The sequence below is a fragment of the Cydia amplana genome, chromosome 16, assembly GCF_948474715.1.
Source record: "Cydia amplana chromosome 16, ilCydAmpl1.1, whole genome shotgun sequence".
NCBI lineage: Eukaryota > Metazoa > Arthropoda > Insecta > Lepidoptera > Tortricidae > Cydia > Cydia amplana.
Window position 1 is genome coordinate 9,863,391 of NC_086084.1, and position 17,025 is coordinate 9,880,415.

The window sequence follows — 17,025 nt, forward strand, 5'->3', positions numbered from 1 at the left end:
ACAAAGATAGTATGATTCTCTCTGTCTATGTTTGAAATCAAACAGACCTTTGACACACTATAGTTATAGTTTGAAAAAATTAAAACGCTCATAAAATAAAATGTTAATGATTTCTGAACTGACAGCTGAGCTGTGCTGTCACTGTCAATGTCAATAATCAAAAATTCCATCAAAACACTTTATTTTTCAACATAAAAGAAAGAAAGAAATTATTCTTTGTTCCCTGTAGGTATACACCATTGTCGAATTTCTCGAATTTCATTATTTGTTACAATTTCGACTGTGAAATGAACTATTTAATGATACATCAATAGTCCGTTTATCATTTTGACACCACGCAACTTACGTGTCCTAGAAAATAAGTGTTTGATGTTTGTTTGCCGTAAACCACAGAAGTAAACACGGTATGCTTCTCTAGCGCTCTTAAAGCAATTAGAAATGTTTCGAAAATTGTCTGCCCCCAGAGAGTTCCGAATGTTAGAAACCTATAGCTTTAGCTTTTCTAAGGAAAAAATCCGAGTTGGAAATATGCTGGGAATGTCAACTACATTCATGTTTTTTAAATCATTTACTTATTTTATTAGCAAACTTAGTGCAATGGTTATAAACATGTTTATATTTCAAAACAGCTGGCTGTAGAAAACAAACATGAGCAACAATGAGAAGAAACGCATTCCCGACGCGCCGGTGCCTGCGGCGGCCCCGGGGAACTTGCTGTCAAGTGTAGCGCCTCCTTCACAGCTCCCCAACTTTGTGACTACCAGTCCAGCTCCTGTGCCAGTTGCTGTGGTACGGTTATTATATCCTTTAAAATGTGTAATGAAATGTTGATATGTTTTTCAAACAATATTACTGTTTGAAATTTATAATACATAATATAGTAAAAACCATGGGGTGGTCACACTGATCTACCGCAATAACTGGAGTAGTTGCAGTTAATAAGTTTTTACTGTTTCAGTAACATGACTATATATTATGTTACATCATTGAACTCATGGGTCATGTTCACCACAATAGACACTGTCAAATATGGAAGAAATGTTTACTTTAACAATAAAATGTTTATGTTGTTTCACCTTTTCTTTTCTGTATTATTTGTATTGTTTTCTGTAATGAGGTGTGCAATAAAGAGTATTTGTATTGTGTATTGTAAAATGTAATAACCATCCTGACCTGATGACCAGCATCTTACACATGTAGGGTCCAATCAAGTTTATAACTTGTAAACAACTTAACAAAATTTAATTTAAACTAGCAAGTTCTGTTGCCAAGTTGTTGCCAAGTCATCAGTAGGTTATATTAAAAATTACAGGTACCACAGCTACCTCCGCAGTTGGTAGCTACTTTAGCCCCTGCTCCCCCTGCTTCGGTTCCAATAGGCCCTTCACCGGTGCCTATTCCTCCCACATCAGTGCCTATTGCTCCTGCACCAGTTCCTGCTGTACCGGCTATGCAGCCTGATTCACCTGAGAGATTCTGGTAATCATTTCTTATTCTTACACATAGTAGCTTATTATGGAGAAGTCTACACAAAAGAGTAAAGTAAGTATGTATGTATATAGTTTTCAAGCATCAAATTCATTCATAAGAAAAAAAAACTACTTTTGACTTTTGGTTACAAAATAAAAAAAGAAATGTTTGACACCTATGCATCATATCCTACTCTGCATATACTTTACTTCATTGCAGTATGCTTTGTACTAAGAACTTTAATCATCAGTCTAATGTGGCTTTAAATATTTGATAACTATACAATTTTCCCCAGCCCTGCAATCCCACCAAGTAAAGGAGAACCTATGCTGTCAATAAGGTCTCCAGAGGATTCCCAAACTACACAGTCACCTGATTCCTTGCCAGATTCAATGTCTGATGTTGATAAAATTGGTATGTTTCGGTTCTATGTAACTCCTACTAAGAGTTATCTTGAAATGTTTGCTTTAAAACATTTTGTAGGCATTCTTTTCTAGCACTTTCTTATAGAGATAAGTCCATCAGTTCATAATAAGTACTTGAATTGAAGATGTTTGTTTCGTACCTAATTAAACATCAAATTGTTAATTAGTCCATATACATTATTATACATTTTGTGAGCTTTATTCACATTATGCAACTATCAACTCAATAGTTCCATATGATAATGCTAATACAAATATAAAAGATTAAAAACGAGTAATATATATTATACATCTAATTTCATTTATATATTTTTTTACTTGGCTACATAAATTTATTCCACAGGGACAGCGAAAACTGTAACAATGTTGCATTTAGCACATTCAGTGCCGAAAACCCGGCTATTTTATACTAACTATACTATCGGGTATTTTATGATTTCCGACGACTGACGATTGACGACCCGATAGTCGGGATCGTGGTACTACAGCTTTATATGACGAAATTTTTGTGGCCTGGCGCGGTCTTCTTTAGCTGGTTGGCAATGAATGTGTTAACTGATACATATTTCATTGATTACTGTCACATGCAAATTTGAACCCAAATTCTCTCATATAAGTTTCAATTCCCATTGATTTGCAACCGCTTTTTGACTCGGTACCAACCTAAAGCATATTTGTTGGCAGGCGACATAATGCCCGGCAGTGGCCTATTTACTTGGGTAAAGGGAGCGGTATCGTCTGGCGGGATCCTACAGCGAGTGGCTGAGAAGGCCAAGAACTCTGTCGACTCTATGATCACCACACTCGACCCGCAGATGAAGGAGTACCTCAGTACGTATACTCGTATCACATAAAATCTTATCCCCGAATTTGTTTGGTTCAGAATTACCAGGAACTTTTTAGGATTACCATAAAACAAATTTAAACCTAACCTATCCACAGGATCGAAAAGTTAACGGTTACAGTTTTCGGCCTAATGATAATATGACAAACAATACATTATGACTTAAAACTTTATGGGAAACGAAGGGACCCCACTCGTTTCACATAAAATCTTATTAACCTCTAAGGGGTTCGTGACGTTCGTGACGGTCCGGAATCTGTAGTGAGTGGGTTGTATTTACTCTTGTGCTCTGACAATATTTCAGTTATTTATACATGTGTAAACACTAAACAATGTTAAACGGAAATCATTCATAGCTATGCAGTCTCCAAGTTATAAAGGAGACACATACGTGGTATTAAGATTAGTAGGCGTATAAAAATGTTATAGGCCCAGGAAGTGTAGTCGGATTTACTCACGGATTTACGTGACTACAACGCTTTGTCAGTCTTTGAGACAATTTCTAATATGATCTCTAAAGGATTGTTCAATTTTTATTTTTTTAAATAATTATTTTTAAAATATAATATACTACTTTTATCAGAATACTTTGTTATTACGTACAGATAGCGGTGGCGACGTGAACATGGTGGTAGCTTCGGACAAGGATGTCAAAATATCACCAGTTCGTGAGGCATTCCAAATTGTTTTCGGCAAAGCAACTGTCACGTAAGTACTCTTACCGAATATCTGATTATCTCGTAAACCTTAAACATACATTTTATGCCTTCGAAACGATGCCTTCTAACTTAATAACATAAAAAAGTAATTACTATATCATACCAATTTTGCCTTAGGCAAACATCTAGCCTTGGGCATAGATGCTCCAAAATTGAACATTTGAACAATATTATAGTTGTGTGTGTCGGGGGAATGATAGTAATGTCACAACTCGGACACTGGCGATCAAATGTATGAAACAAACGCGTTCCTACGCACACAGCCTAAGCTCGTGTAGGTGAACGCGTACCATGCTTGTGTGAGTGAGGTAAGCCATTGTAGGGTAACTGTGAGGTAACCGAGAGCGGGTGGGCGGCACTTTCAACGGGAGGCAGGGAGCGTCCATACTGTACGCTAGTACTCTTTATTATACTGTGGTAATGTAGAGGATTTTCCAGAGGTTACGATGCCCAGAGCGACGTAACAGCAGCGCAACCAGTAGGCTACGCCGCAGCTTATGCGGCCGCCAAGCAACGCATCGCGCACATCCGCTCAGCACACACCGAGGTGCACAACAATATACCCATCGTTGCCGTCGAGAGCTTCTTGCATGAAGCTGTCGCTGACAGGTAAACACATATTTTCAAATAGTGCTGTAAAGTGCTCAATAATTACAATACAGGGTGCCATTTGAGTCGTGATCAGTAATATGTTTTTCTAACTCCATAAACAACCAGCAATTTAATGCCCCTACTCTTACTAAAATCAGATAAGGTTTTTTTTTAATTTTTGGTTTATTTTTTGTCCAGTCTATGTATGAGGGAAGATGTCTTTTCTCTTTAGTCTTTTTTCATATCCCTTGTCTGTTAGTTTTGCTGCCAGGTAGGTTGGGTGGTGTCTTAATTTAATCTACGGTGATATGCGTTAGTTGCATGGAGGATTTCTTCCTTCACAGTACTGATTTGTAGGTATTTATGTATTTCAGAGTTAGTTGTGAACCACGTAGCGTTGCATATGGACCGCAGTATGTTGTATTGCATTCTTTGTATTATTGAGATTAAGAGTTTCTGGCACTGCCCCAAAGTTGTATGCCGTACATCCATGCTGGCTTAAGAATAGATTTTTAGATTAGGAGTTTGTTGTCTATTGAGAGTAAAGCTAAATAAACGATGCTCATTTGTTAATAGATGGTACGCGATAGACCTGCTAGTCCTCTCCCAGCCTTCCCTGGGCATCGAACTGCAACTACAATCCCAGGGATGCCCGGTACCCGCGGCGGCGGTCGCGGCGGCGCGCGCCAACACGCCCGAAGACTACGCACACGTACAGACAGGGTTTAGCGTCACCGTGCCCTCTGTCATGGCCGACAGTTTGCAGGTACACACAGCACTATTCGAGGACCTTATGTTGTTGCAATAAGGTTTAAAAACCGGCCAAGTGCGAGTTGGACTCGCGCACGGAGGGTTCCGCACCATCAACAAAAAATAGAGCAAAACAAGCAAAAAAACGGTCACCCATCCAAGTACTGACCCCGCCCGACGTTGCTTAACTTCGGTCAAAAATCACGTTTGTTGTATGGGAGCCCCACTTAAATCTTTATTTTATTCTGTTTTTAGTATTTGTTGTTATAGCGGCAACAGAAATACATCATCTCTGAAAATTTCAACTGTCTAGCTATCACGGTTCGTGAGATACAGCCTGGTGACAGACGGACGGACGGACAGACAGCGGAGTCCCGTTTTTACCCTTTGGGTACGGAACCCTAAAAATCAGAATACAAGTTATTTATAAAAGTCGTTGAACAAATTTAATGTTGGTCAGTTTGTGGAGTTCAGCTTACAGTTTAATTTTTTGCTCCTGTTACGGGCCACAGTATTAATTCGTCATATACCGGGTATATGACGAATTAATGATATATAGAATACGATGTCGATTTCAAATAGCTGGAATGACTGAGGAGGTTTTTAGTTTATAGTAGGCAATATATTCGGTTTTAAATATTTTAAGTGACATGCGTTTACCTATACAGATTATTTTTATAGAGCAATAAGATTACGCTAAGTCTAACTAGATAACATATTTTACCTAGAATGTTTTAACTATCGTGCGTACGTCATGCAGTTTTTTAAATAAAGTAACTGTAAATACCTCCTTCCGTTCTTTTTTTTTGTATCCAAAATACTAATTACTGATCGACCGGATTTCACCGAACAATCTGTCATTTTAGTACAAAATTGATAAAGCGGAATGATTGGGTAGTAAATTGGCCAATGTGACTGTAATTTTAGCATTTGGGACATAAAAACCGACCTTAATTAACATAATCATAAGAATGTAAAATTAACACTTAGGTGACTTCAGGTTGTAGGTATGTAAGTTTTCGTACACTAGTATATACGTACCTAGTATACATATACTCATATCAGCCTGTAACCGCATAGGTAATTTTATGCAACGACACACTGAGTCTTTCTACCGTTATCCTTAACCTTTTCGACGCCGTGTCAAACACAAAAGCGGTCACGCTAACGCCACGTCACCGAAGTGTCAAAACTGAAATTGAACTTTATGCATATGCACGTAGGTCTATGTTGCTCTGTGATATGTGACCGATTAATCGGTCTTTGGCGTGCGGTGCGGATATATCGGTCATTGGCGTCCAAAAGGTTAAAGTTAGCAATGATTCAAGACAAATTGTAAAATTTTAGCTTTATGCTGGAAAATAGGCTTATTGAATATATTGTCGGCAGGTCCCTCACACGCAGTGGCATGAAGCTAGCACGGGTGTAAGCCGGCGTGAGCTTCTACTGTTAGCGGCGCGGTCGCTCGCGGGCTCCTATAAGAAGCTACTGGCGGTGTCCGCCGCTGAAATATGAACGGTATGGTTACTAGCGTAAGGTTCAATTCCGCGTGTGCCCCACTCCAAGCATGAAACTAGTACTGGTGTAAGCCGGCGCTCGCGGGCTCCTACAAGAAACTACTGGCGGTGTCCGCCGCTGAAATATGAACGGTATGGTTTCTAGCGTAAGGTTCAATTCCGCGTGTGCCCCACTCCAAGCATGAAACTAGTACTGGTGTAAGCCGGCGTGAGCTTCTACTGTTAGCGGCGCGGTCCCTCGCGGGCTCCTACAAGAAGCTACTGGCGGTGTCCGCCGCTGAAATATGAACGGTATGGCTTTTAGCGTAAGGTTCAATTCCGCGTGTGCCCCACTCCAAGCATGAAACTAGTACTGGTGTAAGTCGGCGTGAGCTTCTACTGTTAGCGGCGCGGTCCCTCGCGGGCTCCTACAAGAAACTACTGGCGGTGTCCGCCGCTGAAATATGAACGGTATGGCTTCTAGCATAAGGTTCAATTCCGCGTGTGCTCCAAGCATGAAGCTAGCACGGGTGTAAGCCGGCGTGAGCTTCCACTGTTAGCGGCGCGGCCGCTCGCGGGCTCCTACAAGAAACTACTGGCGGTGTCCGCCGCTGAAATATGAACGGTATGGTTTCTAGCGTAAGGTTCAATTCCGCGTGTGCCCCACTCCAAGCATGAAACTAGTACTGGTGTAAGCCGGCGCTCGCGGGCTCCTACAAGAAACTACTGACGGTGTCCGCCGCTGAAATATGAACGGTATGGCTTCTAGCATAAGGTTCAATTCCGCGTGTGCCCCACTCCAAGCATGAAACGAGCACGGGTGTAAGTCGGCGTGAGCTTCTACTGTTAGCGGCGCGGTCCCTCGCGGGCTCCTACAAGAAACTACTGGCGGTGTCCGCCGCTGAAATATGAACGGTATGGTTTCTAGCATAAGGTTCAATTCCGCGTGTGCCCCACTCCAAGCATGAAACTAGTACTGGTGTAAGCCGGCATGAGCTTCTACTGTTAGCGGCGCGGTCTCTCGCGGGCTCCTACAAGAAACTACTGGCGGTGTCCGCCGCTGAAATATGAACGGTATGGCTTCTAGCGTAAGGTTCAATTCCGCGTGTGCCCCACTCCAAGCATGAAACTAGTACTGGTGTAAGCCGGCGTGAACTTCTACTGCTAGAGGCGCGGTCGCTAGCTGGCTCTTACAAGAAACTACTCGCATTGTCCGCCGCTGAAATATGAACGGTATGGCTTTTAGCGTAAGGTTCAATTCCGCGTGTGCCCCACTCCAAGCATGAAACTAGTACTGGTGTATGCCGGCGTGAACTTCTACTGTTAGAGGCGCGGTCGCTAGCTGGCTCTTACAAGAAACTACTCGCATTGTCCACCGCTGAAATATGAACGGTATGGCTTATAGTGTAAGATTCATTTTTGCACGTGCTTCTCGTACTTTTGCTGACATTATCTTTAGGCAAATTAGGATTAGATATGTATGAATTTGTAATGATGAATATTATTTTGTTGTTTCAGAATTGCTCCTGGAACTTTGACTGATGTACCTACCTAGGATACGAGACTATATTTGTATATTACGCTAATAAGATCTACCGGGAATATTCCTTAGATTAAGTCAATTTCGTGTGTATACAAGTAACAAGAATATAAATAAATGTCATAGGTAATAATAAAAATAACGCTACTACTGAATTGCAAGAAATACATTTTATAAAGATAAAGATATTTTATTGTGTTAATAAAGGTTATGTTATGGTTAAGTATTACTGTGAATTGTGAAACCAACCCAACTAGAGTCCAAAATATTATAGAATAATAAAACTTAGGCAACACCAATAACAAGATTGGTGTATTGAACTTGTAGACCACAGCTGTATAGTTTGTAGCTTTCTAATAGAGCCCGACGGCTAATCCTATTGTCTATTGTTAAGTAAAACCGCACGTGCTACTTACCTGCAAAAAGGGTCTTAATTATTCTACTTGGCACCTGAGCGCGGGCTAGTCAAGCGCTCTAAAAACCAGTGTAGGTGCGCTCTCCGATAACGCGCCTTTGTTACGCATCTCGATGACACATTTTAGACTGGTTCTGTAGCGTTCGACTCGCCGGCACTCAGTAACCGAAGTACTAAAGTGCCGGCGAGTTGAACGGACCACACACATCCTAACAAAATATTTATCCATTAGTTCATTTTGAATCTTATTGCAATTTCCATAGGAGTTGTAATTCAATTACCTGGGTAAAGTGAACGAACGATTTCTTATGCAGGTGGTTGTGGTACAATAGACAATAGGATTCGCCGTCGGGCTCTATTAGAAAGCTACAAAGTATACTACTGTACTAAAGTTGGGTGGTTTTCCGGTATGTATCATTATGTCATCTTATAATAATCAGCTTCTTAGCCCGGCTAAGCACTAGTTTTTACAAATGCAACTGTCATCTGACCTTCGAGAGTAGAAGAAAGTTAAACCATTTTGAGATCGACTAGGCCTCATTTTAGCCTTACACATAAATTAAATACCTACGTCTGGTCACATAATAAATAATAGTACTAAGCACAGAAGACTCACTCTCTAACAAAACGCGTCTGTTACGATCAGCATAGATATGGCCGCTAGGTGGCGACAGCGCCACGCGCGGCTTATGGCTTTCTCCAAAATTGGGGCCGAACGGATGTACTTTTAGCTACCTATAGCAAAGCGACGAAATCGCGGAGTGAGACACGCCTGGTCTGGTTTTAACTTCGAGAGTAGAAGAAAGTTAAACCATTTTGAGATCGACTAGGCCTCATTTTAGCCTTACACATAAATTAAATACCTACGTCTGGTCACATAATAAATAATAGTACTAAGTACAGAAGACTCACTCTCTAACAAAACGCGTCTGTTACGATCAGCATAGATATGGCCGCTAGGTGGCGACAGCGCCACGCGCGGCTTATGGCTTTCTCCAAAATTGGGGCCGAACGGATGTACTTTTAGCTACCTATAGCAAAGCGACGAAATCGCGGAGTGAGACACGCCTGGTCTGGTTTTAACATACGATAGTCTAATAAATTATCAATAATATAATTAATATGAAACGGCTTAAAGCACAACTGTTACGTGTAAATGTTATTCACTATGAGGTTTTGAAAACTTACTATTATATATTACAGATAAGCATACCTATACCTACTTAAATTATATTGATAAGTTACGTATAATTTTAAGATAAAATTTACGAATAAATTTTATGAGAAAATAAAATGGCTTTTTTTACCAACCACCACCACACAGCCACACACACCAAAAACACCAAATTTTATAAAATATAAGTTCAAGGTACAGTGGAGCTAGTCTGTGGCCTCCCCCAAGGTGGCGGCAGTGTTGGCCGAAACCATAGAGAAATATAACAAGACAAGAGTGCTCACTCCATATATCAGTTAGACTATTAATTTCAGTGTCTACATCTAGCATCGAGTAGCGGAACTATCAGTACTGCTACTTGACAATAGATGTAGCACCGACCGGAAAGTCTTATCTCAACAACAGCATAAGACTTTCCGGTCGGTGCTACATCTATTGTCAAGTAGCAGTACTGATAGTTCCGCTACTCGATGCTAGATGCTAATAGTCTTTTTGGTACTAAAAGTGATGTATGGAGTGAGCAATCTATGTATTTTTTTCTCTATGCCGAAACGTTAATGCACTAGCCATCACAAATTGAACCGTTCACTGTAACCGTCCGTTACGGGTTACGGTTCAATTTGAAGTGGTTAATGGTCATCAATTAACGTTCGGCCAACACTGGGTGGCGGTGGGAGCCTTTGATGCCTACAGAAGCAATCTCGAATACAATACAACCCTTTCACAAAGATATTTTTTGTTAATCATAAAGTTATCTATCAAATCTATTGGCCGTAATGTAGGCTGATTATTTAGCTAATCCCCTCATAAACTACTGCTAGATATTCTACAATTATCAATTCAAAATGGTATAAATATTGAGAACGGGGCAGAGAAAATTAAATCGTTCAGCGATTCGGTAAGTGCCAATCGTCTTCGGACAATAATTTAATTGAATAATTTTATACGATTTTATTCGATTTTTTTCTACGAAACCTTATTTCTTTTAAGTAGGCCTTTGCTGCTATTTAAACAGGGAATAGTGCGAATATCAGTTTGTACGTACCTACCACTTAAAATATTCTGTTTCTACCTTTCATGTTCATAATTTGTCAAAGTAGTGGGTACTTCTCTACAGCTACAGTCATCCAGTTTGAATTCTGGACTTCTTTGTCACAATAACATTAAAACCATGGGACTTCAAAGTGTTTTTTTTTGTGACAGAACAAAGTAGCACAGAATTCAAACTATCTACTTAGGTACTTTTTACTTAGTTACTTGAAAATTCATTACGTGAAAGAATGTTCTGCACTACTTAAGGTAGGTACCTACAGTCGCCATCAGATATATCGGAGCGGCCAAGGTATTCACAATACCTGAACAAGCACTCTAACGCCTTGACAATAGAGGCGTGCTCAGATATTGGTGAGCACCTTGGTCGCTCCGATATGATGGCGTCTGTACCTACTTATATTTTAAGCTGAGGCAGAGCATGCGCAATGTGCTGATCGTGGGGCTATCCTGATTCCACGGAATCTGTGAGCATACTGTTCTCGGCTTGCTATAGAGTTCATTAGGTTCATTAGCTTCAATTAGGTAGGTGCCATATTGGTTTCTTTGGCATGATTACTAACCAGTAAGTTTAATTCCAGCAAATATAAATTTCACAATGAAATTCTTCGCCGTATTCGCTGCCGTCCTGGCCCTCGCGGCCGCCGCGCCCACCACCCAATGGACCCTCAACGAGTTGTCTGAGGCCATCCAGAACCCGGCCACCCCCGCCGAGTATCTGCCCTACCTCGAGCACGCCCTTAACAACATGATGGAATTGCTCTTCGCTGGCCAGCCTGCTGTAAGTTCATGGATATTTTTTATTTTTTTGCATTCAACAGGGCAAAATACACCTGCTAATAAAACAATTATAAGTTACCTAATATATATTGATTGAGCCTCGATGTGTAGGGCTTCTATTCCTATGAGAATGCTCTTCGGGCAGAGACCTAACGAACTTTACTTCAATTACTTCACAGACCAACGATAAACCCGCTTTTCGCGTAAATAGGTGCTTAAAAGGAGAAAAAAAGGGTTGTTTAAGATTTTTTTTATAAAACGCTTGTCAACCCTACTCACCTTGCATTTTCTTTTTGAACTTCGTGTAAAATATAAAACAAAATCCGCAGGACTCCATTGTCGTGCCCACCCCCATCGGCCTCCTGCCTGTCGAGATCGCCTCCCCCGCTATCGTGACGCCCGTCGAGGTCGTCGACACCCCCATCGCCCCCGTCGCCCCCGGCGTCGTCGCTGAGCCCATCGTACCCGCCGCCATCAACGACGCTTCTGGCAACCCCCTTGTCCAGATCATCGTCAACATCAACCAGGTATGTTCAACTCCTATCTCTCTTAGCGGTTTACGTTTATAATCGAGCCCAGGGTCTGCTCAGAATATGGCATTAAATTAATGAACTGTGTAAAACTTTGTTTTTTAAATCAATACAGTTGAGAAATCGAAAACTGACGAATACTTAAAACAAAAAACGCCGCTAGATAACTGGGTTTCAATTATTTTATATTTCAGGAGTCCCCCGCCGCCGTTGAGGTGCCCTCTCCCGTGGTCGTCCCTGAGGCTCCCGTTGAGATCCAGCCCACCCCCGTGATCGTCGCCGACGAGGCCCCCGTCGTCGCTCCTACCCCCGTGATAGTCGTCGATGAGGCGCCCGTCGCTCCTACCCCCGTTGAGGTCGTGGACACTCCTATCGCCGTTGAGGTCGTGCCCGCTCCCACTCCCATCGAGATCGTGCCCGCTCCCACTCCCATCGAAATCGTGCCCGCTCCTGAGAACCCCATTGACGTGATCGCCGTCGAGACCCCCGAGGTCGAGACCCCCGAGGTCAACCCCGCTGATCTGCTGGCGCCCTCGCCCGTCGTCGAGACCCCTGAGGTCGAGACCCCCGAGGTCAACCCCGCTGATCTGCTGGCGCCCTCGCCCGTCGTCGAGACCCCTGAGGTCGAGACCCCCGAGGTCAACCCCGCTGATCTGCTGGCGCCCTCGCCCGTCGTCGAGACCCCTGAGGTCGAGACCCCCGAGGTCAACCCCGCTGATCTGCTGGCGCCCTCGCCCGTCGTCGAGACCCCTGAGGTCGAGACCCCCGAGGTCAACCCCGCCGATCTGCTGGTGCCCGCGCCCGTCGTCTAAACTTAAGAATTTTATGTGAAAATATATTGATTAACTTTTATACTGAATAATTTACTTTTTACTTATCTTAAGCTGACATTTCAATACAAACTTATGCAAGTAGGTACGATAATCATAAATCACGCATAAACATTTCATTGTGTGTCGTGTAAGTACCTATACTCACGATAAATGCAATTTTAAGAAGCATGATTCTTATGAAAACATGAGTGCATTTTTAGGGCTCCTTATCAGCGTTGTCATGCGAAATGTGTAATCGAACGCGAATTTTATCGCGCTAGATAACTCGCGGTTCGGTTTCGACCGATGACAAGCCAGAGGGCCTACCGCGAATCACGTTCCACGTGTTGCCTCCCTGTCACACTTACGTACAAATGTACGACACAGAGGCAACACGTCGAACGTGGTTCGCGGTAGGCCCTCAGGGCTATAACCGCGAAAATCGAAGTTCGTCAATGGCGGGCATTTTTCTCTGTCACTCTAATTACGTCTCAATGAGAGTGAAAGAGAAAGATCCCCGCAATTTTCGAACTTCGATTTTCGCGGTTATAGCCCAAAACCTGATTGTGATTTGGCTTTAATAGTGGTGACACATTGAGGTGACGTTAGTACGCAACTGTAATTGTGCCTGTGATATCCTGTTCTCCTGGTCGCCCCAAGACAAGTGAGTACCGAGTACGATCACGTTAATTAATGCTGCAATCAAAAGTAGATATCCATTAATTAGAAGAAAAACTTCTGGACTTGAGTACTTTTAGCCGGCTATGGACCCCGCAGCAAACATAGGGAAAAAGTGGTTTCAGTTAAATCTCACGAAATTTTAGTATGATGTTAATTTGGCTCTCCTGATTATTTTTTTGTATGGGCACAACTCTCTCAGAAGTATACTTTCAGAAATAATCAAGAAGGTATATAATTTTCTATTTACGCGACATGTTTTCTAAAATCGATATACCTATTGTTATGACACGCACTGACAGTTACTGACGTAATAAGGTACAGCCACCAACTGTCAGTCAAGTACGTTTAAGCCCGTGTATTTTTGATTCTTCCCGATGGTGAGACTACCGGATGAATTATAACAGTCAGTCATGGTAGATTTGGTTCTACTTACATAAATAACGATATATTTTAAGTCATGTCACCTAATAACGTACCTATATAATTATCAAAGATAAAATGTGATCTTTATAATATTTCTGTCACGTTGAGATCGCATGTTATCAGTTATCTATGTTACGAAACAGGACAAAGAGGAGGAATTACGTAAAAATGGTTAACAAACACATGTATATTTTGTATAAAACAATTACATTGATTATTGTTTTACATTGATATGAATGTCTACTTCTGAGAGAGTTATGCCCATACAAAAAACTAACCAGGAGAGCCAAATTAACATCATACTAAAATTTCGTGAGATTTAACTGAAACCACTTTTTCCCTATGTTTGGTAACTAACTCTATCTTAATTACCAAAGAGTTCCTTATGCTAAAAACTGTGTTGCAGTTGCCAAAAAAATACATTTAACTAACTATAGTTGGTCAAACCAATTTGTCTATAAAAAAAACTATAACTACCTACTCATCCTTTTCTTTTGGGTGCTAGTACTAGTGTAAGACAAAGATAATATGATTCTCTCTGTCTATGTTTGAAATGAATTGAGTCAGTCCTTTGACACACTATATACGCGTTTCATTCCTGTACTGCGAGGGCGAGTATAACAGGAGCGGTATTCCGATTTTAAAAATCTGATAAAGATTTAATTTTCAGATATAATCTTACTATTCTTAATCTTACTAAGCACTAAGGAATAAGTGCGAGTGAAATGCATAATACCTGAGGTATATGTATATTGTATATCAACCGTGATGGAGGTCACCACTATTCCTTAACTCATTACCTACTCGTGATTCATGGCCCAACTTAAGTGAGTTGTTTAATTGTATTTACTGTACCTACATCAGACGGTCTAGCATGAGTTGCGTTCTGGCGCGCGACTCCATACATCAAGCGCGACTTCAAGTATGGAGTCGCGCGCGAGAACGCAACTCATGCTAGACCGCCTGGTGCTCCATTACGACATCACGACATCGTGCTATAATAAGCACATTACGTAACTACGTCGAAAACTTAAAGAGCCATAATCATGTATTGTAAAACGTTGTACGATATACGTGCGAAATGCGAATAGGTAATTCGCAACTCGTGTTGATTTGAAACACGACCGAAGGGAGTCGCCACTCGTTACGATTTTCTTATTTTTCGCACTTGTATCGTTAATAACCATTACCTATATACTATTTAAGTAAAATTGTCTACTGTAACTAATGGAACCCCATCTTCACAGACTAAACATCATGGCCACTATGACTATGGTCGAGCTTTCTAGTGGCATCGAGGACGCCAACACAAAGGCGCCCTGTAAGAAGGTTCTAGAAGGAGTCCTAAACGATTTCATGAATCTCGCGTACGGAGTAGAAACACCCTACACCACTGGGAAAACTGTTATCCCCACAGGATCTACCATTGAAGATGTAGATAAGGCGATCGTTGATGGCACCACGAAGAAATGTTACAAAGATGTTTTCTTCAGAATCTCTGAAAAAGCTAAGAGTGGAGATCTTACTCCTCAAGAAAATGATGGCAGCTGGGATGCCAAGTTAACACCAGTTCTGGTGCTTGTAAGGGGCTAATAACATTTAATATTTTGGCAAAGACTATGCAAGGTTATTTTTGTACTAGAGTCCTCTAAGAGCATGGATTTACGTCTAAATTATGCACCTCCTCATGCCTTAATAAGTGGTATATATTAAAACCACTTTGTTATATCATGTCATTAACTTATTTATGTCCATTTTAAATGTACTCGATTTTGTTTATACTTACAAATAAATATTTGAGCCATAGAAGCGTTTTATTAACCTGATTGTTCAAAATAGTGTAGGTATAGGTAGGTACATATAAATGAGACTTTGAGTTCATGCCGTTGTTCTTAGTAGTACTCAGATTTGGCCTAGGGGCTATTCGACTCAGCGAATGAATGGGCGTAACATGGCCACCATATGTCCATTTTATTGTAAATTTATGAAAAATAAACTTGGTCACGGCACAGCTGTTAATTTGATAAGTTGAACAAACGTCGACGTATTTTTGCCATATCACTAATTGCCCTTGGGAGCGGTCGAACAAGCCTTGAGTAGTTATTCGCATTTAGATCTATTTTGTTTACGTGAACTGATCTGTTACGACCAATCCTAAATAGAATGCTTGTATACATTCTACAGGCCATGCCATACGTTTTGCGGAATCACAACACTGTAATCTATTCTAATCAATGTAGGGTACCTAATACATATAGATTTCTTTTTTGAGAAGGACCCAGTCTAGCTTGTCAACCACTGTAAGCTTAAATGGACAGACTGAAAAAATAGAGTCCAAATACCTATTATATTTGTAAACTATTAGGTACATCAGATGTCAGATTTTAGCTTGAGGGATATGAAATATTTTTGCGCCAGTGCAAATTAAAGTCTACGTTTACATTACGTTTTTAGATATGTGATTCATCATGGCAAAGTCATGTGTTCGAAATGCGACCACACTTAACACACATTTTGACTGATATCTAGATTACCTAGTTAAAGTAATTTTTATCATATGAACTGCTATGGCATTCATTATTTTTTAATAATTTGTAAAAAAAATCATCTTGTTATGATATGTATGATCTTCACAAGACTGTCAATGAATCACACGCGGACCAATATGTACGGGAAAGATAATCAATGACGCGACTCCCCAGTGTATTTTGCGCGCAGCGCACCAGCCAGCGTGAGATATCATCATTGTCGTATCATAACAACATCAAACTCATAACAATTTATTAAATCAGAATCGGCCTCGTTATAAGAAATCTTATGTTGACTGGTCTACATCGGAAGGATATAACGGAATGTTGAGTAAACCTGTTAAAAGCAACAACACTTTGCAGTGATCTAATTTGTTTCCGTTTTACTGACATCGTGATAAACTGCCGGCAATGTAACAACATTACAAATCGCTATTTTATGGGACACGTATCTGTTAGTTGATTTATTGAATCCGGCCAGTTTTTATTTTCATTCAGGTCTGGCCTAGTGGGTAGTGACCCTGCCTGTGATGCCGATGGTCCTGGGTTCGAATACCGGTAGTGGCATTTATTTGTGTGATGACTGATGAACACAGATAAGTTCCTGAGTCATGGGTGTTTCTATGTCATATAAGTATGTATTTATATATATAAGTATTAAGTATGTATGTCGTCACACTCGTCACCTAATAGTAGGTACCCATAGTATAAGCTTTGCTTAGTTTGGGGCTAGGTTGTTCTGTGTAAGATCTCCCCTAACATTTATTTATTTATAGAGTTCATCGAACTTAACATAG

General features: G+C 40.9%; 3 protein-coding genes across 5 annotated transcripts; all 3 read left to right on the forward strand.

Annotated features, from left to right (window-relative positions):
• The first annotated feature begins 143 nt into the window (after nt 1-143).
• On the forward strand, nt 144-6,345 carry LOC134655548 (protein PRRC1-like). 3 transcript variants are annotated; one of them, XM_063511020.1, is made up of 9 exons: nt 144-225; nt 630-789; nt 1,313-1,479; nt 1,766-1,884; nt 2,580-2,726; nt 3,345-3,447; nt 3,897-4,067; nt 4,626-4,815; nt 6,189-6,345. In XM_063511020.1, exons 2-9 carry the CDS (start codon nt 649-651, stop codon nt 6,312-6,314), a joined length of 1,164 nt encoding a protein of 387 aa, XP_063367090.1. In that variant the 5' UTR covers nt 144-225; nt 630-648; the 3' UTR covers nt 6,315-6,345. The 3 variants fall into 3 exon arrangements, with proteins under 3 accessions (XP_063367090.1, XP_063367091.1, XP_063367089.1); XM_063511021.1 differs by having other exon boundaries at nt 163-229; XM_063511019.1 differs by lacking the exon at nt 144-225 and adding an exon at nt 321-404.
• A 4,676-nt stretch (nt 6,346-11,021) lies between these two features.
• On the forward strand, nt 11,022-12,596 carry LOC134655352 (cytadherence high molecular weight protein 3-like). Its single transcript, XM_063510802.1, has 4 exons — nt 11,022-11,255; nt 11,584-11,781; nt 11,979-12,161; nt 12,195-12,596. The coding sequence occupies exons 1-4, from the start codon at nt 11,073-11,075 to the stop codon at nt 12,594-12,596; spliced, it is 966 nt and encodes a 321-aa protein (XP_063366872.1). The 5' UTR covers nt 11,022-11,072.
• A 2,327-nt stretch (nt 12,597-14,923) lies between these two features.
• On the forward strand, nt 14,924-15,293 carry LOC134655353 (uncharacterized). Its single transcript, XM_063510803.1, has one exon. The coding sequence runs from the start codon at nt 14,928-14,930 to the stop codon at nt 15,291-15,293; it is 366 nt and encodes a 121-aa protein (XP_063366873.1). The 5' UTR covers nt 14,924-14,927.
• Nucleotides 15,294-17,025: the final 1,732 nt, after the last annotated feature.

What these genes read in the sequence shown, in the direction of transcription:
- LOC134655352 (XM_063510802.1), top strand. Translation starts at nt 11,073, where the DNA reads ATGAAATTCTTCGCCGTATTCGCTGCCGTCCTGGCCCTCGCGGCCGCC. An exon ending in TCATCGTCAACATCAACCAG is followed by an intron (nt 11,782 to 11,978) that starts GTATGTTCAACT and finishes TTTATATTTCAG; the next exon opens with GAGTCCCCCGCCGCCGTTGA. An exon ending in TCGTGGACACTCCTATCGCC is followed by an intron (nt 12,162 to 12,194) that starts GTTGAGGTCGTG and finishes ACTCCCATCGAG; the next exon opens with ATCGTGCCCGCTCCCACTCC.
- LOC134655548 (XM_063511020.1), top strand. Translation starts at nt 649, where the DNA reads ATGAGCAACAATGAGAAGAAACGCATTCCCGACGCGCCGGTGCCTGCG. An exon ending in GTCTGATGTTGATAAAATTG is followed by an intron (nt 1,885 to 2,579) that starts GTATGTTTCGGT and finishes ATTTGTTGGCAG; the next exon opens with GCGACATAATGCCCGGCAGT. An exon ending in CATGAAGCTGTCGCTGACAG is followed by an intron (nt 4,068 to 4,625) that starts GTAAACACATAT and finishes ATTTGTTAATAG; the next exon opens with ATGGTACGCGATAGACCTGC.
- LOC134655353 (XM_063510803.1), top strand. Translation starts at nt 14,928, where the DNA reads ATGGAACCCCATCTTCACAGACTAAACATCATGGCCACTATGACTATG.